Source organism: Eimeria mitis, genomic scaffold (assembly GCF_000499745.2).
Source record: "Eimeria mitis Houghton genomic scaffold, Emh_scaff28, whole genome shotgun sequence".
Classification (NCBI taxonomy): domain Eukaryota; phylum Apicomplexa; class Conoidasida; order Eucoccidiorida; family Eimeriidae; genus Eimeria; species Eimeria mitis.
This window is the reverse complement of record NW_024015177.1, coordinates 33,086-54,037: the sequence shown is the minus strand read 5'-3', so window position 1 is coordinate 54,037 and position 20,952 is coordinate 33,086. Positions and strand designations below refer to the sequence as shown.

Below are 20,952 nucleotides of genomic sequence, written 5' to 3'. Positions count from 1 at the left end.
TCTTATGAAATGGTTTCGTAGCCACTGAGCCCGCGGAACACATCAGTTTTTGGGGTGTCTGTTGGGGTGTGTACGTGTGCATCCGTATCATTGAAATCTACGTTGTCTGTCCAGTCCCACGGCATGCCATTGCCGCCTGAGTCGCTCTGCGCGAACTCTCCTGCTGCTCCTCTGGTGGAGCTGAATGACCTGCTCAACTTCATGCATGCATTTACAGCCCCCTCAGAGAACGCGAGCGCCTGCCGTGAAGCAGAGTCAATAGTCTGCGGCAGCCAGACGCTGAGTATACGCCGGGCTGGAGAGGAGTACAGGCCCCGGAGCTCCCGCCGCGGCACCTTAGCACCAGCACTCCCTGAGGAAGCAGCGTCCCCTACACCTGTACTTGTTGCTGCTGGGGACCCTGTTGTGTACTTTGTTGCTAGCTGGAACCCTTGCTTATCTGTTGCTGATGTTGGGCTAGATGAGGCCTCCACGAGAGCCTTGACGCAGCTGTCATAGGAATTCACGTTTGCCGAAGCCGCCGCTGCATCCTCCCCTGACTTCTCTCCTGGGAAAGCGGCGTATTGCAGCTTTGTTTCCTTCCAGTCTCTGACTCCATATATAATCCATGCAAACACCAAAGCGCAGACACTTATACGCAAGCATAGCAGCAGCAGACGATGCAGCAGTTGCCACAAACCCTCGTCCTGGTTCTCCCCTGAGTCCGACTTCACGCCGTGATATTCCTGTGGAGCTGCAGAGGCCCTCGAGCTTTGCTTTTGATGTTCCCCCGAAGTTAAAGGCAAATGCTTTGCTCCACCGGAGACCTCTGCTGGTGTCACGCCGCCGTCGCGCTTCGCTGCTGGTTGTTCGTGCGACTCGGGCGTGGCATTATTTTTGTCTGTATTGTCCTTCTCTTTCGTGTTCGAGTTTGGGATCAGTTTCCCTGAAAGCAGAGTAGCAGACGCAGCTGAGGGCACAGCTGCTGCTGCTCCACCGCTGTAGTCTACAAGGGTAGGGCAGGCCGCTGGGGTCGTCAGCACCATGTTGAAGTGGCAAGGGTCCGGGTGTTCACAGAGTTCAAATTTGGTGGCCGATGCTGCGTTTCCTGCTGCTGCAGCTGTATCCGCTGCACCTGCCAAGTTAGGACACTTGAGAACAACGTGAGTGTGGAGAGATGACTCGGGACAAAATATGTGTACGTGATGCATGTGCGCTTGCAGGCCTTCAAACGGGTTGTTCGTATTCAAGGGCTCCCAGGGGGTTGGGTCGTCAGTGATCTCCGGCGCAGACCACAGGCCGCCGATCCCGTTGCTGTCAGGGTGCTGCTGCAGCCTCTCATCGCGATAAGAATACAGCATAGTGGTGTTTGTGGAGAGGACGTTCTGCAGGCACTCGGTTGTGTCGGCCTCCTCTTCTCTCGTCTCAGCTGCTGCCAAGGAATTGGAGGATGGGGGCGGCACCTTCAGAAGATCCGCTAGCAGACGTTCGATCTCCTCGTGTGGTTCATGAGGTTTTTTAAGTTTCGCTGCAAACTTGAACAGCCGGCCACGAGAGCCGTGGCAAGTGTGCGGCAATAGTCTGCACGGGTTGAATGTAAAGAATACGTGCTTGTCCTTGTGCTTGTGCAGCTTGTTGCGCGCATTCTTCCCCTTTGAACCCCCGGAAATACCAAACATCAATGACAACACTGTTTGGAAAAATGGAGGGTACTCTTCAAGCTCAAAGAGAGGCTCAGAAGCCTTGCAGGTCCATCCCATAGGCGGAGCTGCCTGCACGACCTGCCCAAGGTCATACGTGGCGCGGGCATGCAACTCAGGGAATCGCACTGTAACAGATTTGTAAGAGCCACAAGTAGCCTCCCACGGATGAGCCTCGGCGCCAGGTTGTTCATGGGGGCCCCCAGAAGCATCTCTCCGTCCACCGCTTGCGGTGCCGCTGCCCTCTCCCTCGGCGTGAACGAGAGAGGCGTGGGAATGGCTAAGAGGGCCATTCAAGTGGCACAAGCACGCAAGAGGCTGCAGAAATATCAATAATAGGGCAAGACGAGCCAGTACTGCTGAGCAGGCGAATGGGCTGATGCTCGGGGCCATTCTGCTGGGGTCGCCGTCCTGGCTCCAATAGTAAGAAGATGCTTTCGAACTTCTGTGCTAACAACTATCTTTGAAATGTTTTAAAAGGCTGTCAAATGAGCTCTTCAGGAATGAAGTTTCAGAAGAGAAGGCCGGCGTCTGTCGAACACGACCGAGCTGCCCAGTGGGCAGCAGCGATGTGCGATGGCAAAGAACAGAAATACGTAGAATTCAGACTACATCTGAAGACAGAAGTAAAACAATCCCCTCAAAATATTAATATCGGCGGTTTTATATTTACCTCTTCGTAAGAGCGTGTGGTATGTTGCAATGTGCGCTGCGCGAGGACCACTGGACGAAGCACGGGACGAGCTGTCTCAGCTTTAGAAATGCAGCAAACCTTATTCTAACAATTACTTGAAATAAACCACTTCTTTTTCGTGAAAGATGAAAAAATACGCAGGCTTTATGCCGTAGAAGTGAGGGAGCTTGAAGGTGTCGTCGGCCGGGCTCGCTGCGTTGCCAGGCAGCAGTGCCGTCGAGTCTCACGAAATCCACGCCCTGCTGAAAGCGCGCAGGCGTCACCTTGGGTTCGTCCCGCTTCAATTAAAAATTAACTAACATTTCAGAATAAATTAGTCCATTAATATGCTCAAGCAATCTGGCGTTCACCCCCCGTAATTTGTCTAGTTTGTCCTCTGGCGTAACTGACTGAGCCTCCTCATACATCTGCTGTTAAGTACGGTTCCACATTCCACGGTGAAGGGCATTGTTATCTAGAGGCCTGAGCGCATGCTATTGGGCAGTGGGTGAATTTTAACGTCGGGATGCACGAAAAGCAAAACACTTACAGAGTAGTACGAACTTGCAGTAGCGTCGAGGGGATTATAGTAGCTCAGATCATTCGCTGCCAGGCCCCTCACACGCCAAGATCACAATGTAGTTCGTATGAAACACGCGTGTCTGGCCCTCTTTTAATTGAACATTTTGCAATGGTCGTTCGTACTTTAAAGCCAAATTGTGGTATAATCCAGAGAGTTTCCACAAAGGCAACTCAGCACAATCCAGAATTTGCAGCTTGCCTGTCTTCTTGGTTCCTCACTTCATGTCATACATTCAAAACGGCCCGTTCAGATCAACCGAGAAGCTCAAGCCTCCACAACCCCACCCTGGTAAGGACACGCTCCGTCCAGCCCATGCTCTTCCCAGGTATAGCTACTTTACTGCATGTTGCTCAGTAGAAGGCATCCGCCGAAGCCCCAGCTTAAACCTGCAGCAATAGTTCGTATCAGGAGGAAAATTCGAAGGAAAATTCTGTGAATAACATCGCCAAACATTATTGCACTGATGTACTCTTGCATAGGATGGAGATGATGACTTAACAGCAGAATAGCTGCTGTCTCCCTCCTATGCCTTCTTCTGAACAAACTACTCTGTTCTGGAATCCCTATGAACGCCAAATCTGTATGACTGCCTATCAGTTGATTGTTCGCCTGTTCCCCTCGAACTAATCTGAAGCATAAACTGACTAATAGTCCCAAACACCCAAATTCAATCTTTGAGTGTAGCGGCCACTCCGCAAAACTATCAAGCGACCACTGCCTGCAATACAACTGTATGAACAGAAACTTACCACCCCTGCAGCGCCTTAAGCTCTATAGCCCTCTAAGGGCTACAAACATGGTCCCCATTCGTAACCGGAATGCTACTGCGGTGAACTTCCGAACTTGTTGAGATTCCCTCTGTGCTAACAGCACTGTTGGCTGCTGTACTCATGCCTAAGACTTCCTTTCTACCAATTGCACCCTAGGCATTTCCTCATCTGAAACTATCCTCATTCTGCTGCGGCACTTCTCCCCCACGATACTTCCTTTCACCGAAATCTATACCGTCTATCCTTCTATCCGTCTCAGCTTGCTGCGGCTAACGGCCCTACTTCAACCAAAGAGCTCGCCTAATATCTATTCGTTCAAACGTCCCCAACACAAGTAACTGTCTATTTACACTGCCTACCTTTACGTGCTTCCTTCAACTGTTTAGAACGGTTATGAGGGGCTTTGCCCTCCTGAAATTCTTGCATTCAAAGTGAAACACTAAACCACGACTGTCATATCAAACGAAAGTTTCATATGGAAAACGACCCGCAAGAGACGTCTTCCAATACGTCGTTGCTAACAGGATGAATCGAGAGCTAACTGCTTGTCTGACTCACCGAACCCTCGGCTGTTCTTGCTTGCGTTCCGCTGTAACCTTCCACCGCTCTGAGCTATTGTGCCTGAGGTGACCTATATAACGGGTAAACTGTGTGCGCAATCACCCTATCCCATAATTATGGGCACCCCAGCACTTGCACACTTAAACACGGAGATGACTTCCTCATGCGCCCCTCTGCTGCTAACTGTCTGAACGAATAGCAAGCCTACACAACTGCAGCAGATGCCTACACGATGCAGTCAAACATCATACTTACTCTTCCCTGTTGAATATGCAAACCTGCTTCAGGGCCAACCCGACCGTGGAGCAAACTGCGCGTAGGTGAGATGGGAAGAAATGCGAAGCCCCCTGCGTCCACGCTTGCAATCACTAGCAAGACAACAAACCACTACTGCGGTGTTCCTGAATAATCAGTTGAACATACCTAGGATGACTTCGTCAGATCTTGCACGCGACTCCATAAACGAACCTCAACAGCATCCAACTGCCATTCTACCAAATAAACACCCAAACCAAAACTCCACACAGTTCTTAAAATTGCGCCTGGTTGAGGAAACCCTCAAAACCGTGCACACGAAGTCTGGATACACAAGGTGGAGACGCAGTTGACGTCTCACTGCACGACTTGCAAATTCAAGCATTCGTTAGTCAGCGCATTTCTGACTGCATTAGTACACACTGCGAAAGCGCGCAAGCCGTCTCGTGCGCCTTCGTTAGCTCGAGCATGTTCTGTACAACCCGTTGAAATTATATTTCGCGGGAAAAACCCCATCTAGCCCGTGCACTCATCTCAAAATGCGTGCTAGATGCAACAGGATACAGCTTCTGGCAGGGTCCAGGTACACACTGCCCAAGCCAGAGGTTATCAACCTCCGCCCTCTTGCTAAGCGTGAACTCAGAGGCACGCTCAACAAGAGAACATCCAATTTGCCTCCGAACAGCTGCACTACAAGCACTACTTGTCATCTAACTACCGATCAAAGAAAGGCACGGCGGCCTAGCAAAGCAATATTGAGTTGTCCATATTCACCGGTTAAGGTGAAGAACACTCAAACCGTAAATTCGAAGTTGTTGCCCACACAATGTGGCACATCGTCATCCCATCTCCTACATGTCAGACGAGCAGCGCCGCAAGCTGCATCTTCGGCCCCGTCAGTCTTTGATTTCCTTGCCTGACAGAAAACCTTCTTCACACTTTGCCCTCGTCCCATCAGGTTCTGCACAGCAACATCAGAGGCCTGAGAATATTGCTCCTATGCACCGCTACAGGCTCTACCCCTCCTACCGCCTCGTGAAACGTCCCAAATCCCAGGTAGGGCTCAAGGCAAGCGGGGAACGCATACCGCGACACTCGTTCCGCGACAGTGCTTTCGCGTAGTGGAACTAACAACTGTGGCATACGTACCGGCTTTCGTTTGCACCTGGTGTGATCATGAACTGCTCGTTTCATGTCGCCAACAGAGTCTTGCGGGTCGGATTTCCGCTGCTCAAAGCCTGTCCTTTCGGCGTCGTCCGAAGCATTTATTGCCCCTGGAGCCACAAGCGCCACGAAATCCAGAAACACCGCAGCTAGTTCACGCTCCTCAACGCATAAACCCAAGTAACTGTTCTGCGCCTCAGCAACCGCCTCCATCCCAATGGTGCTAGCGCATACGGCGTAGCACTGTGCTAAGGCTCTCCGTGCCCCTCCTGCTGAATCGACGCATGGAGGCGTCTGAGACTTAAAAGTCCTCCTCGTACCCCTGCGCCTACTTCTGTGGGCCCCTGAGTATTGCCAACCACGGTCTCCGAACTTTGTCTCCCCATGACTTTTGCACTGCGGTCTGGAGTGTTCCGATGAGGAGATGCTGCTTTGCTGAACTTCTTGAGGCTTCGGCCCGCCGCCGCCAGTCCAAAGGTAAGGCAGTGACGGCAGGCAGTCTGCTGAGTTGCCGCTGTTAAATGAATCCTTCTCAACCAGTTGAACACCTTGCTGCCCACTCGACACGAAACCCTCGAAACTGTCACACGGGGACGACAGGAGTGAAGCAAGCCTACTACGTCTTCCATTCGCTGCCCACGCGTCAAATCCAACCTCCTGAACTGGATCCCCAGCATTGCTTGACCTCATCGATGCTTCTACCCCACCAATCACGTTAGCTGCTCCTACCAGCGGCGACTCATCCGAAATCTTCCCCACAGGACAATTCGCCTTCAGGAAGCTAGCAAACGCAACTTCTGCTTGAGTACTGCCTCCGCTCAGTGCAAGTTCATTTGCACACTCTTCAGTTCTCTTGTCATCCCCAATCATATCCGTTCCTTCACACGCGGGGCCCAGGAGCTCCGCTGCAAACTCCTTTGCCTCGTTGTTACACCTCGACGGAATACTTAGGCGTTTGGAGAGATGGAGTGACTTAAGTGCTTCAACACGGATACAATCGCCGTCAGTGACTTCACAACCGCTACGGTTTGCAGACGATCCGCTTGATTCTTCAAGCAGCAAGTAAGTTCCGCAGTTACCGGGCTGCCGCAGAGCCGCCCTGTTTATTTTTGAAGCGCTTGGCTGTGTATCGAAGGCTTCCGTGCTGCCTCGCATCGAAGGCTCCTTGGCATGACAGCCTAGCCCGTGAGAAGTAAAGGGAGACGGCTGCGGAAGCAATGACGAATCGTTGCTACCGTGAGGCTTCGTACCACTCTTTCCCCCGTCAACCCTGCCGTCAGACCAACTGTCCATGCTGTCCATTTCCGGTGATCCACCGTGTTCGCAGCATGGAGAAGCTGGACTACCTTGCAACGTGGTGCCACCAGAAGACCTATCCGCGAGAGTCACCGTCACACGCAGTAACACGTAACGTGACCTCCACCAGCCGCTGCAAGGCCGGCTTTGCTGCTTGCGGCACTGCTGACAACCATCACCGCCTACTGCCATCGTTGGCAAACCTCTACACAGATCTGGCGGGCTATTTCGTGCTGTTACGTGGCTAACTTCTGAAGCAACCGCCCGTACGACCCCAGTATGAGAGCAATAATAAAGCGTAAATGCCTCCCATTCCTCTCGCACCACGTACACAACTGCCTCTGACTGGTCCCCCCCACTTCCCGTGCTCTCCGTTAATAAACTCGCCCCCTCCAGTGCCTCTAAGGCCTTCTGCCGAGTTTCCTCGAAAACGCTGTGATCCTGCCCTGCGCTGTCCTTCAAATGTTCCTGAACAAATGGGTCCGCGTCATCCGTCTTTCCCTCCGCCATCTCATCAGACTTCACACCAACATGGAATGGGCCTGCTCCTCTCTCGTTATCCCTGCTGCCAGGTGCTGTTGCCGCGTATCTGCTGAAAGTGGTCGTTCGGCTGTGTCTGCCTGACTCCTCAAAAGGCTCTTCAGGGAAAGCACCGCCTGCGCACTTGTCTCCGCCTCCTGTATGCATCTCGCCACCACCTTGCGGGGAACTGACGCAAGCGTGCGAGCCGACAGCAGCGACGGAATCATCGTACAAGCCTTCAATGGAGCTCTTCATGAGCAAAGCAGCGCAGTTCTGTGGCAGCCCTGGAAGCAACCGCCTCACCAAATCCTCCCTAGAGGGCAGCACGCCTGTGGTGAGTGTTCCATCTCCACTAGTATGCCATGATTTCCCCTGGTACAGTTTGCCGTGCTCCCCCGGAAACTTCGTAAAAGGCAATTTCCCCCCATCTCCAAAAGATTCAACCACTTGCTGGAAACAACCATCATTGGTTGGTGGAGCTCTCTGCTGCCACACAGAGAAGCTGGCATCTGGACCCCCTTCCGGTAAGCCATATACCTTTGAGGTGTCTCCGCCAGACCTCGAGAGATCTCGTTGGGCGCCAAGTTTACGAGGCTCCTCCAGCTTGTGTATGTGCACTAAGTCTTCCCCGAAACACTGGAAAATCCCGTCGTCCTGTTCGGCAGAAAGTTTCGCCCTGCCCGACGACTTCCCCTGCAGATAACACATAAATTCGAGGACCCCAACCTAAGCCGCAAGGGCAGCAGCTACAGTGGAAGGTGCCTACACTTTGACAACCTGCTTACCTGCCGTGCCCCACACCGTCCAGATCTATCAACAAAAGCCGTTTCTCTTGCCACGCTGCCAAGGATGCACTCCCTGCCGTTCGCGGTAGTCGCGTGGACCTCCTCCCTACATTCAGTGGCAATGCACCCGTGTCCTGAGCTCTGAGCAGCTCCATGGCTCCATGATGAAAGCTTCTCCGTGAAGCTTCCCTGCAACGCGCTGTGACGACCTGCTGACTTTACCCCACCTCCTGCCGCGAAATCTGCTGCATGAACAACCTGCTGATCATCTGTCACGGCCTCCACTTCGCCACCCTTAGGGAATGACGCCGCCGCAGACAACCGTACTTCATCCATCATGGGCCATCGCAAAAGTGAGGTATCGGAAGAGAACATCTGCACACAGCAACCTTCTCTATCAAGTGCGCCTCCACAAGCCTTCTGGTGTGCCCCCGCCATCTTAAAAACGATAACACGATGAACAGTCCGTATGTCGGGACCTCACAGGACCACCTCAAAACTTCGTTGATCCTCTACGCCTCCTCCCTCCTGATCCTATGTGCCGGCTGCCCCAACCCCGTACAAGAAAGACAACAGTTTATCGGAGAGCGCAGTACGAGACACCCACTTCGGCGGAGTGAGTGTTTTTCACCGGGCAACTGAGAACGGAAGAACCACCGATATTTCTCAGCGACGCTCACACTGGAAGTCAGTCACGAACTCCTGCGCTGCCTGCACAGGAGGCTCCACCAAGCGAATCCCTCGCGGCCACTCCTGGATTTCCTTCACCCTAAAGCAAGGCGTCGCCCCACAGTCGAGTACTGGAACCACTTCAAACGCAAAAGGAGTTCTTGGTGTGCCTCAATTGAATGTTTAAGACCCCTTAGGTATACGCACTTACTATGGAATCCAAGGAGCTCAATCCCCGCCGCCAAGCGGACCAGACGTGACCAGTCTGACCAGGAGCAAACAGGGGCAGACCTCAATTCATCCACACAAAACGGTACAAACTGGGAACATTCAAGTCTTAAAAATATATACACAACTAAAAAATCAGCTTACACTCTGAACCGCATCAACAAAACACCGGAGGGAGCCAGAGAGGAGGGCCGAGGGGGGGAAGGGTGGAATGGGGGGGGGGGAGGGGCGCTGCTGCAGAGCAGTCGATAGCTTCGGTGTCTTGCTGGAAAAAGCGGCTGCACACACGCACAATTTGACCTTCCTGTATAAACGGGAAAAATCCCTCACGCAGGTTTCCAAAAACCATTAAACTCCGCAGTGGTCGGGCGGCAATGCCGCAGATGCTTCACGTTGCAACGGCGTTGCCGTTGCTGCTCCGGTGCAGTCGGTGCACTCGTCCTGCGGAAACAGCTCGATGGCAATTTTCACAAGCAAAAAAACAGTATTACGAGGAAAAACCAACTCTAGAGTTGTGCAGAAAACTGTAAAATTCGTGAAAGCAAGCTCAAGCCGGCGTGAGGTCTGTGGAACCGGGCGGGAAGGAAAAACACTGAGCACATAGAATACCCATAAGAGCAATAATGCCTTTAAACGCATTACACACTGCTATATAGCAGGTTAGTTCGCAAAAATAAACTGTTATGCAGCACTCTAGAGGAACAACTACATCGATTGCTCCGCATGGGGAAGCTGTAGCTGTCTCAAGGCAGGGGAAGCTCAGCACGCGCTAGCAGAGGCGGCACTCCATCCAGGGAGCGGCAGCAGAGCTATTCACGCATCTGTTGATTCAGCTCACTGAATTTATGCCGAAATAAATATATGCAATTAATAAGGATAAACGTGATCCCTTATGGGTTTCCATCAAATAATTTATTGCACCGCGACGCGCAGAGACGCACATTAAGAGGACCCTTCAGTGAGATCGAAGCTATCAATGCTCCTCTCAACGTGTAAATATATCGGGCAGGGCGTATCCGCATATGATCGTTTCAGAACCGGCAGTTGTTTGCGATTTGCCAATTTTGGGCGGGTAAGGAAGTGAGCTAAGGGACCTGCTAATGTGGAGTTCCACTCTTCGGCCCCGACGTACGCAGTGTACACGAATTGTTTTATAGTTGTTCCAGTGTGCTCCTCACTACGGGGAAGAACCTGAAGGCTTATTTATACAGCTAACGGCGCACAGCTCGCTTCGCAACTCCCCGTAGAACGGCCTGGTAAGCCCCGCACTCCCCCAGTAGGCACTCCACCACTGCGCAGCAATGGGGTCAACGGGCCAGTGAGAGGTGGAGCACACACAAGGTTGTGTGTGGAACTTCTGTCCCTAATTCTAACGAACGATAATGGACTGGCAGGAATGCACGACGGCAGTTTAGGGACATTTAATTCCCGAGAACAGCGCTGCTACACAGTCACATCAATGCGTGTATATCTGTGAATGCCTGGGCTGGTCTGCTGTTTTGCACAGCCAATCCAAAAAGGGCATAGCATCGACTCGGCCTAGCCGCATCTATGTGGGGAGAAGCAGAAACCCATAACTAATGATTCGTAGCTCGCAACCCTGTCTCCCTGTACCTTGGCAGCTGTTTGGGTACAGTGCACGCACTACTGTCTTCAGCCGTTATCTGTGACTACTCCTGTCAAATCACGTGATGTAAAGCATCGATTTCGGCAAAAGCAAGAAAATAATCGTGTAGCCATACACTACACATGCTGTTCCAGGGTTAGCACCACTTGTTTCTGCCATCGCATGCTAGTCGAGACAGACATACAAGAAGTAAACTGATCAAACGACATGTTCCTTCGTTGCCCTTCGACCCGCCGTCACAGCCCGAACATGCATTCACTGTTTTAGGGACATTCAATTCCCGAGAACAGCGCTGCTACACAGTCACATCAATGCGTGTGTATCTGTGAATGCCTGGGCTGGTCTGCTGTTTTGCACAGCCAATCCAAAAAGGGCATAGTAGTTGGGGCAGGGCTGTGCAATGCCTTGCATGCGGAATGATATACCTAGTTCCCGAATGTCGCCCGTCACTTTCGGAATAATATCCATTAAACATATTAGACAGACAAGGTTAATACCATATAACCCCTAAACGTGTTCCCCAGGTTCCGCTGTCCCATTCAAGACGTTCCGTAGCAGAGCCTCAGTATCCTTCACGGTGTTACACCAGCCACTGGCATCGCTCATCCCCTTCATCAAGCTTCTCCCTTCTATACGTCCTCCGACGCATCCGAAGGTGCCTCGAGAACTGATTGGGATCCACCCGGGGGCGAAGCAGTCAAACTCAGTAGCTGCGGTTCAGCTGCCTGACACATATCCTCGCCGGGCGTCACCAAGTCCGCAGATGCTGATCCATACAGTCGAAGGCTTTGAGGCTTGCAATCGCTTGTGGCGACCAAGACGTCGCGGTGGATCAACCCAACACTAACATCCATAGACGCCTCGTGCCATGAACCGCCGGCTCCACTTCCGCTGCACATACAAATCGTTAAGAAACAATGACAACCTGTCCCCAAAACTTCTGCTCGGGCTTGGAAAATTGGCTACCGCCCTCGTTCTGGTGGTCACTTTTGTCTAGTTAGTTGCATGTGCTTTCCATGGGCCACGGCAATGTTCTGCTGTACGAACTCACCTCGATACCCAAGTGAAGAGTCGGACAGTCATCTCTGCTTGTGATTTCTGGTGAAAGATGACCATAAACGGCGAAGTCGGCCCGGCTGGAGAATCCAACGGGAGCTCCTTTGGAGTCGACTCACCTCTCCTGTAGAGCAACACTGACGGTTGCCGTGAACTTCCATCTTCATTTGTGGAGGCAGGAATGCGGACACCGACAATTGGAATTGACGGTTGTTCCTTAATGCTCCCACCATCGCCTGCACCTCCTGCAGCACCGTCCCCTCCTTGACTGCCCCCTCCAGCTAAACCAGCGCCTCCTTCAACTGGTGAATCTCTCGCCTGAGCCATGGACTGAGAATTATCAGTCGCTATCTCAACAACAAAATCAGAATTACCGTCTTCCCATCCATTTGCGGTAATTTTCAGAGTTTCACCCACTTTCAGACCGCCACGAACGCTTAATCTACCGCAGTTTGCTTCAACTAATCCGACTGAACCTGCAAGGGAAAAGAACACAAGACAAATCGATCCCGATACAAATTCTGGATCGGCCAAGTATCATCTGCCACTGGTATTGCATATCTGTTCCAAAAAAATTACAAAAATACTCACTAGAGTGGCGCTGGACCGAAGCACTAGAGGTAAGTGCCGAATCAGTAGCCGGAGGCTCATCCGCTGCAGAAAAAGACACGGGACAACGACAAAGCACTAAAGTTCGTTCGATCACCCAGACTAAGGAAGCCTGGTGATCGACAAAGTTGCCGCCCCGCTGACGTGCGCACGTTACCACGGTAGTCTACTCTCCACCAAATACTTCCGCCCCACAGTGAGCGTGAAGCCAAACGTTTCTACTTCTGCTACACAGTTAGAGACGCCCTAAACAACGCGTCTACGGCTGTTAAAGCAGTGTCCCTCCAAGGGCACTACCCTGGGGATAACCCTCTACTGCTCCACACAGTGACTTCCCGCAGCACAGACTCCAGTAGAACCTCAAGTCATTGAATTTTCAGAGTCGCTGCCTAACCTGGTACTTTTGTCCTGATTGCCAAACTCGAAGGCAAGGAAAAAAGCAGGCCCAAAGCGATTACGGAAAAAGCGCGAGCCATTGTGCAATAACACAAGATGGTTGGGTGTTTACGTTAAGATATACCTGCGAAAAATAAAAATGTATTTTGAGGGATAAGCTCTTAGAAGAAGCAATGAAGTAATAACTTCCACCAACATGCGGAGGCCTGAGCTCAAAAGCAGACCGTGCACAGGACTGCAGGCTGCCAGTCCGCGGGGTAGATGGCTAGCACTGTTTCCCTATAATATTTGGTTATTCTCACCTTCGCGATTGAGTTTTTTTAAGCTTTTAATGGCAAATAAATCAAAGACTTGTTGAGAAGCGGGTGATAAACTTGTGGACATCGAGGGTGTCCGCCATGGACCGTTCCAGACCACAGGGGTTCATGCCAGCTGCCCGGCGCAACCATTCGTGTAAGAAAACAAGACATGTATGCTTTGGATAATCCTTTAGTAGATGGCATGTGAATTTCCAGCACTTAACTGCTTCTTTTTTTAGGACGCGTTCGTCACCTTAGAAGGTGACGAAGACTGTGGCGCCGGGGACTCAATTCCTATAGTGCCATAGTCGCCTCATTTCGGTCGGGAGTATGGTTCTCCGAGACGTAGTGCAATATAGCCGTTAGTCCTATAACGATGGTATTATTTTGAGCAATATTTATTTATAGCGGGAAACTGGAAATAAATGTCAAGGAGAATATCGGACGGCGACATTCGGGTCTACTCGTCGACACTCATACAATGAGGACACTTCGAGTACCTGGTTTCAATGAAAAGAAAAAATATGGTTGCCAGGGAACATAGCGCAGGGGTTCCGCGTGCTCTGAGCAGCGTAAGTATATTGTTCTGTACCTTTGATTTTCAATCCCCACGCCCGGACGACCGCGTGGGGAACTTTGGCGTACCCTTCGCGGCCGCACCGCCCCAGTCTCTTAATTGGCAAACATCCTATAGTCCCAGCTACCGAGACACGATTGCAGTCTACTCATGGATCGTGTTGCGGTCTACTCATAGCTGGTTATTGCCGCATATTATACAGTGGTTTGTCTATCTCCCAATTCGTATACTTAGTGTGTTAATTACTACACACATGCTGAGAACAACTGCTACTGAGGTTGTAGTGCGCACGAGACTACAACATCCGCCTTTCACGTAAAGGTTTACACAGCAACTGTTCACAGGCCCGGTCACACTGGTGGTCCCTAGAGCACAAGAACAACTGCCTAAGAACGATGCACATCGCCATTGATAAACACCGTAATTCCAACAACCAGTACAAAATTTTCACCAGTTTGTACTAACCGGAAAACAACCTATTCGACAGCCTAATGAACTTCACGACTCTGAGCTTCTTCTAATCGACGAGCGCTGTTTCGCCGACGAACGACGCCATCCTCGCCATAGACCTGAACAACCGTCTATGTGAGCTGCGGGCTCTCACGTTACTCTATCATCAACGGCACCCCTCCATTTGACAAGATATTGTCTGTTCTCCTTCACCCCCTTGATCCATAATATACTACACTTCGTGGCCATGTGTGGGACTGCCCTGCGCACCTCATATTGGCAACCACCCTAGTGCTGCCTTCACATAAACCTTTTGAGGTTGGCGACACCTACCCTCAACAACTTTGGAAACACGAAGCACGTCATGACGCTCGTCGGTAGGAGCCAACGCTAATCGATACGCCACTTTGCCGTTAAGCTCCGTGGTTACAAATGCTGCACGATACCTGGGTTCAAACTTGGGGCAAGTATTTTGCACGGGTAAATTATTTCTAACGAGCCGGACCTTGTCACCAACTTCTACTCAACCCCTCCCTGGTGCACATCCTATAGCATGTGCATCCATTAAAGAGTACGCAGTAGGTTTTTAGCAGTCCCTAAGGCGCAGCTACTTCCAGGCGACAGCATCTGAGCCCGCCGGTGTAGACACAGTCGTCTTAAGCGCCAACCCGATTGCGATAAGAAATCAACTGTCTAGCACTTGCCATCAAGGTGCCACTCCAGTTCACCACCCTTCAGATTCAGTTTTGAGCGAGAGTTGGTACTAACGTCAAAACTAGAAGGTTCGGGGAGTCGCGGGGATATCATTCCCCGCCCCTACAGACTCTTCACCCTATAAATAAACACAGTGTCTGCCCAATCAAGCAGATTTTTGTCTAGCGCGTTGCATCGCCTCGCCCCTTTGATAAAAAATGGAAATACAACGGCCCCTCTTTCGCCATCTTAAGTGCGGATGGATAGATGCTGGGCTCATTGCGTGTCCGGTGATTTCCTGGGATAACGAGCCATATCAGGTAGGGAGCTCGGCGAATTTACAACAAAAGTGCGCCGAGGAAACGAATTGAGTGTTCGTACCGATGATGCAACTGCCCACCGGAAAACGTCTGTTAACCCTTATTCCATTTCCACGAGTGTCCCCTCGGCCAGATTGCGAGCAGATAGACACGCGCTTCTTCCCTCCTTCAAATGTCTCCACCCCTTGCTTTACTAGTAGCTCCGCAGATGCGCTTCTTCTACAAATCCTTCTCTAAATACTAACACATCTTCCGAAACCCCTCACGAATTCGCGTTTTACCGCTCCTTGGAAAATCCATCTTCGGCACTCAGTACGTAAACTCCCTTTCAGATCGAAACGGTAGTTCCTCCTCCGTAGACAACTTATTCTTTGCTAACGGTTTGAAATTGTGGGTACCATACTACTTTAAAGAAATCTATCTATTGTGAAGTTCAGTGCGTCATGCGTATGAAAATAACCTAAACTCGGGGTTGCACGTTTTAAATACTTCTAGCGTATTTTTGAGGCGCATTTTTGGGCAGACGGCCACAAAAACAAAGGGAAGCAAGAGATAAGTGCCAAGATAAAGGTACAGGTTCCGCAGAATGTCTATAGCCCCTGCTACAGCTGTTTTGCGCTGCATAGCCGCCTATACGTGGTGTTCTCCGCCAAGGTCTCACGCGACGCGTTCGACTCATGAACGCAAAATTGGTAAGAACCTATGCGTCACGCCAAGTTCAGACTCGCTGAAGGAACTAGACAACGATGCGTAGAGCAGGGCATAATGTCCCGTGCCGTCGCATTGGCCAATATTCATAGAACGCGTCGGTGCCTTCTGTTCGCAACAGCAAGGTACAGATAATCTCACTAGTGTTTTCCTTACTGCAATCATGAAAACACCTGAGTCTTGGCCACACAACCCCTCAAGCTCGACGCAGTGGATCGCCAACCAGCTCTATACTCTTCACGCTGGCAACGAATCACCGCAGTTCCTGAGACGAAAGCCACAACAGTGTGGTTCTCAATCTACTTCTATATCAAAATGAAGTTTAGGCTGTAAACGGAAAGCTGCATTTCGACCGCTCTCCAAGCCTTCGCTGTCGTTTGTAAACCTGGAAACGCACACACAAAAACTCGGTCAGCGCGTGGATAGGGTTTTCAGTCTTGCAGGCCAAGGCATTACTCGAAAAAGGTAAAACTCGAAACCTGCGGGCCATACCCGAAAAGGAACTGAACGGGTCCTGTATTGTAGCGGGAGTAACCCTGCAAATTGCCATTTCCACGCAGGCGGAGGAGACTGGCTATGGAGAGCAGCGGTCGGACTGAGATGCCTAACCATGGACGACCCTGTAAAAACGCGTATGGAGCCCAAACATGCGCCAGGTATTTAGCACTACCGGGCCAATCGTCTGAAAACAATTGTCGACCTTCAATGAGGCAACTGTGTCCCATTGATATCCCGAATATCGAGAATATTCAAGCATGAAGCAGGTGTAGTTTATGCAGTTTCGTAGAATGCAAAGGACCTGGACGCCGTCGAAAGCATGCACTTCTCCATGCATTGCCACAATTCTGTTTGATGGTGCCTACATGCTGTTGGCGAAGCAACGCAGCAAGCGGGGACCTAGATAATTCCGTCGCCATGGCAGAAAAGTCCCTGGCTGCTTTCTGAAGAAGAAGAAGATGGATTTCAACCAGAGAATGGTAGAATTTGCGGCACAACTGTCTGTCCCGGGCAGCTTTAGCAGAAGCGTCAGATATCTTGGCCACGTCAGTTTGCTCCAGTAATCCTGGAGGCGTCTCTCGGCTACCAAGCAGTGATTCTACAGGTTGCTGATCCGTAACGCCAGGTGCGTGGGGTAGTAGGAGCGCCAATCGCTCGTCCAGCGTCGTCAAAGCCTGTAAGCCCACGCGCTAACACCAAGTCTCCCATCGGCCCTGCGCTAAAGTCCTAGTCATACAAGCTCGGAAAGCTGCAAATGTCGGAGGCTGAAGCCTTGTACCCTGAAGACTGCATGTGTAGCAAGCAGCAGTGTAGCCGACCTTTCGAATAATTCCTGGGGTCAGTGATTCAAAACGCCGTGCGTCTCGTTGCAGTGCAGCTACCAGCTCTGCTCGGAGACTCAACCTGAGGTTGCTCTCTATTTGCAGAGCCCACCTGAATTACACCAGATGAGCGCCGCAACTCTCGACTCATGCATCACACAGAGAAAGGCAGCAAGCATCCGCCAACAAGTTGGGCCCCCCCCTTCTATTCAATGGTAGGAAACTCACCTGAGGAAAATTGTGCGTATTTCTCTCTCAACAGACCGTCTAAGCTCCTCGCGCAGTGCTCTACGTTGAAGTGAAAGCTGCAAGGACCGCACACCCATTGCGCAACTGGCGTACCACTCCTACCATTAGTCCCTTAGCGTCCCTACATCTGCAAGTATACTGCATTAGGGCCGCGGCACACCTGATACCTCCGGGTTCGGTAGTCGTAGAGGGTCAGTGCCTCGGACAGGACTCTTCGGGCCACTGAAGCATAGGATTGTCTGGCGGCGTTCTGCGGGTTTCGATCTTGGAGCTGACGCAACGCTTTCTGAGTAGGGAGAAACATGGAGACTGCAAACCAAAACCCTCGCTACACACGCTTTACCGAGGTGGTCATCCATTCGTTGCTGTTTTGCAGTTCTCTGGTGTTCTAGTCACAAAATCTATCGGATTTAGGATTAACCGCACCCTCGCATGAGCCAAGGAGAGCCTAAAGGCTGCCCCGCATACGTTCGACGATAGAGCATATCCAGGAAACTCAAATGCGTTGGGAGGACCAGAAACATGCTCTCTGGTAAGCAAAGCTGCCAACGCGTCTGCAGAAGTAACGAAAGGTAACATCCACACACCAAGTCGCACATGATATGGATTTGCAAAAACGACCGCATATTACGCGTTGTTGTGCTGGCAGTTCTCAGAGCCGATAGCCTGCAACATTTAAGAAAGCGGGCAATGTGCGTTTGCCTAAGCTATGTGGCCCAAAGCTTTGGGTTTGGTTTGTACCGGCAATCTGCTTGACTGATGCATTTCTTGGTTCAATCCCTTGTATCAGATGATCTATTTCATCTCGAGTATCCTTTCCTCGTTCGGGCGAATGCATGCCGAACACACCTACTCTGGCTGCAGCAATAGCATCGCACCCGCCCCAAACAATTCCTCATAAGCTGCGGCGCTTTTGCCCCAAGCCTAGCCCTCATAGTAACTACCTTGAATCGGTCAACGCTTGCCTTCGGCGCTGCCAAGCTGGGCGCGAATTTCCCGACGAATAGCTTCCTCCGTTGACTTCGACACCGGACCCTGCAGCGCCAAATTCAGCCTGTCGTAATAAGGCATCGTGTCGCTCAGTCTAGAGTAGCAGAAAACTCTTTGAATTGGCTCACACGCATCAATTTAGGTTAAACGAACATGTGAGACCTGGAGGAGAAAGGAATGAGTTCAGTCCGTGGGCTGGTTACTTCTCAGCGTGTAACTGCTACTCGAAAAATTTACCGCTAGAGTCCGTAAGAGCACTGGGCCAATTGGCCTGCATTAAAGTGCATCATCACTAGATCACCTGTGGAAATTACCTCAAGGGCAATGACGAAAAGCGGCAGCCGGCGAGGTCGGTTTGTTCCAAGGGAAACTGGCCCCGTTGATTTGTTTGGGCGGATGCGGGATTGTCTTGTACTACTGCTGGCCTCTTCTTGAAAGATTTCAGCGTTAATCAGCTGCCGCATTGCTTGCAGCAGCTGCAAGACATCTTCTGGGAGGCGAACGTGAGCATGGGCCGGCTTGGGTTCAGTCCGAAGTGGTGGCTGACATTCCTGCCTGACCCGACCGTTGTCCCGTGTTGCTGTTGGGCCTCCCTCCTCTCCTGGTGTAATACCTCCCAGGCAAAGGAGCTCTCCATATTCGTTACCTTTCCAATGGTCATGTGACCGTGGTACCGAAACAAGTCCGTCATAAGAAAGAGGTACAACCAGTACGTCGGCAGCCTCGACTAGCGTGAGTGCGATGGCTCGGACCATAGCCGCCTCTGTCAATGCGCACACGCTTTCTGAAAGGTCTCCTAGCGGGTCGGTGTAGTCACTAGCTTCTTTTTTGGCTGCAGTTGTACGGTAGCCTGCCACAGGATTTCCCGCAGGTGCAGCGTCTGAGGCACGCGGCTCCTGGGTATACCGTGCTGATACGGTGCCGTGTTCTGAGTTAGATAATCTGTCGTTTCCTCGATCATGAACAGCAGATGGCAGCTCGAGAGTTAGCAATACGGCGCCTGACCGCAGTTTTTCCAGTCCGATGTCTGGAAGCAGCACATGACGCAAACCAGCATCGCACTGGAGAGCAAGTGTGCTTCAATGGCCACAGTTGCCGCTGCTATCTGTCCCTAATTGTGCTCTTTGGAATCAAAGCCGATTTCTGTACGGCACATTACAGTGACACAATAGCTATTAATGATTACATATACGCAGGCAACACACTTGTTGAGGCGCACAGTTGGCGCCAGGAAGTTTCCGCTGTCCCTTTTACCACATCCATGGTCTCCTTGTTTCCAGTCGCATCCAACGCTGGGTCGGCCCTCTGCTGTATGCTGTCGGAAAAGTTTGTATCACAGCCCAGCAGCTCTCTTAGAGCCAGGCGCTGGAGCGGGCGGCTGATGGCTATCACAAAAGGAGCCGGCTTCTCCTGATCTCCATCTCTCCACGGTGCTATCCCAGTCGAAGGAATACTCCGCAGAAGGGCTACGGCCCTCCCAGTAGCTTCTTCGCGCGCATGAGCACTCAACCTTCGCAGTGCCTGCAGCCACAACAGAAGTCCCGCTGCCCTACTTTTACAAGAAGCATATTGTTGCATGATTGTGGCCGTCCTACTCAATCATGATGGTACTGCGCTACTGGAAAAAAGGGCACTCTGGTGGAATTGGCTTAGCTCCATAGCACACCTCGCACTGCGGTAATGGAGCCAAGGGCCCCTGCTTCAAACAACCCTGCGTATACATGCACACATGGAGCAACATCAGGGTGTCGCGGGACACGCCAGGTAGCCTACATATAAATGTGCACATCGCGCAACACCAGGGTATCGAGGGTCACAGCAGGTCTTGTGCTCAATATCTGCGCGTGACCGGCAAGCGGATGTAACCTACTCGGATTTGTGATCCGTTTGCTCGTCTTAGGCAGAAAATGACGGCGAAGAGCGCCCAAAGTAAGCGCATCGTCGCAAAAGCAGATTTGCTCGGTTGCCAATGCGAGCTAGCCTGCAGTTCCGGGGGCTTCTGGGGGGGCAAAAAAACAACCCCAACCACAGAACCCTCCTTAACAAGCCAGTTGAATAGTTCAGGCCGGCCCTGTGGACATACAAATGGTGAAGCACACCCCTCTACACAGGATTCACTCGAGCATGGGGCGCCAGTGTGGGGCCCGCGAAAAGCATCAATATTATCACCCAGTTAAATTTATCAACTTTCTGAGTTTAAGCTTGCTTACGAAACTTACGTTTCACCTTTTTTAAACTAACTAATGCGCAGCAGTAATAGCGCAGTTCAGGAGCAGCCATGCTGTCGGCCGACAGCGTCCCTGTAGTGCCGGGCACTACACTGTTGAACAGGAAGGAGACATTGAGTTCACGTAGTTCTGTCTAAAAACTTTTATTATATAGTTGAAAACAACTAAACTAGCGGAGCTTAGCTTATAACGCTTTTGTCGAACGGGATACGCCTTGGGTGCACTGTGACTGAGCCCAAGGTTAGG

At 51.4% G+C, this 20,952-nt stretch overlaps 4 protein-coding genes across 4 annotated transcripts; all 4 read right to left on the bottom strand.

The window, feature by feature from the left end:
* Positions 1-2: 2 nt before the first annotated feature.
* On the bottom strand, positions 3-2,072 carry EMH_0029690 (uncharacterized protein; the record flags this gene model as incomplete). Its single annotated transcript, XM_038022494.1, has 1 exon — positions 3-2,072. The coding sequence occupies one exon, from the start codon at positions 2,070-2,072 to the stop codon at positions 3-5; it is 2,070 nt and encodes a 689-aa protein (XP_037878348.1).
* Positions 2,073-5,314: 3,242 nt separating this feature from the next.
* EMH_0029570 (uncharacterized protein) lies at positions 5,315-8,627 on the bottom strand (the record flags this gene model as incomplete). Its single annotated transcript, XM_038022493.1, has 3 exons — positions 5,315-5,482; positions 5,671-8,196; positions 8,289-8,627. The coding sequence occupies 3 exons, from the start codon at positions 8,625-8,627 to the stop codon at positions 5,315-5,317; spliced, it is 3,033 nt and encodes a 1,010-aa protein (XP_037878347.1).
* Positions 8,628-11,441: 2,814 nt separating this feature from the next.
* On the bottom strand, positions 11,442-12,953 carry EMH_0029460 (Microneme protein etmic-2/7h, related; the record flags this gene model as incomplete). Its single annotated transcript, XM_038022492.1, has 4 exons — positions 11,442-11,703; positions 11,864-12,344; positions 12,460-12,522; positions 12,872-12,953. 4 exons carry the CDS (start codon positions 12,951-12,953, stop codon positions 11,442-11,444), a joined length of 888 nt encoding a protein of 295 aa, XP_037878346.1.
* Positions 12,954-16,214: 3,261 nt separating this feature from the next.
* Positions 16,215-20,056, bottom strand: EMH_0029350 (uncharacterized protein; the record flags this gene model as incomplete). The annotated part of the gene is made up of 9 exons (XM_038022491.1): positions 16,215-16,305; positions 16,413-16,456; positions 16,784-17,092; positions 17,237-17,351; positions 17,468-17,544; positions 17,915-18,042; positions 18,230-18,346; positions 18,780-19,505; positions 19,684-20,056. The coding sequence occupies 9 exons, from the start codon at positions 20,054-20,056 to the stop codon at positions 16,215-16,217; spliced, it is 1,980 nt and encodes a 659-aa protein (XP_037878345.1).
* Positions 20,057-20,952: the final 896 nt, after the last annotated feature.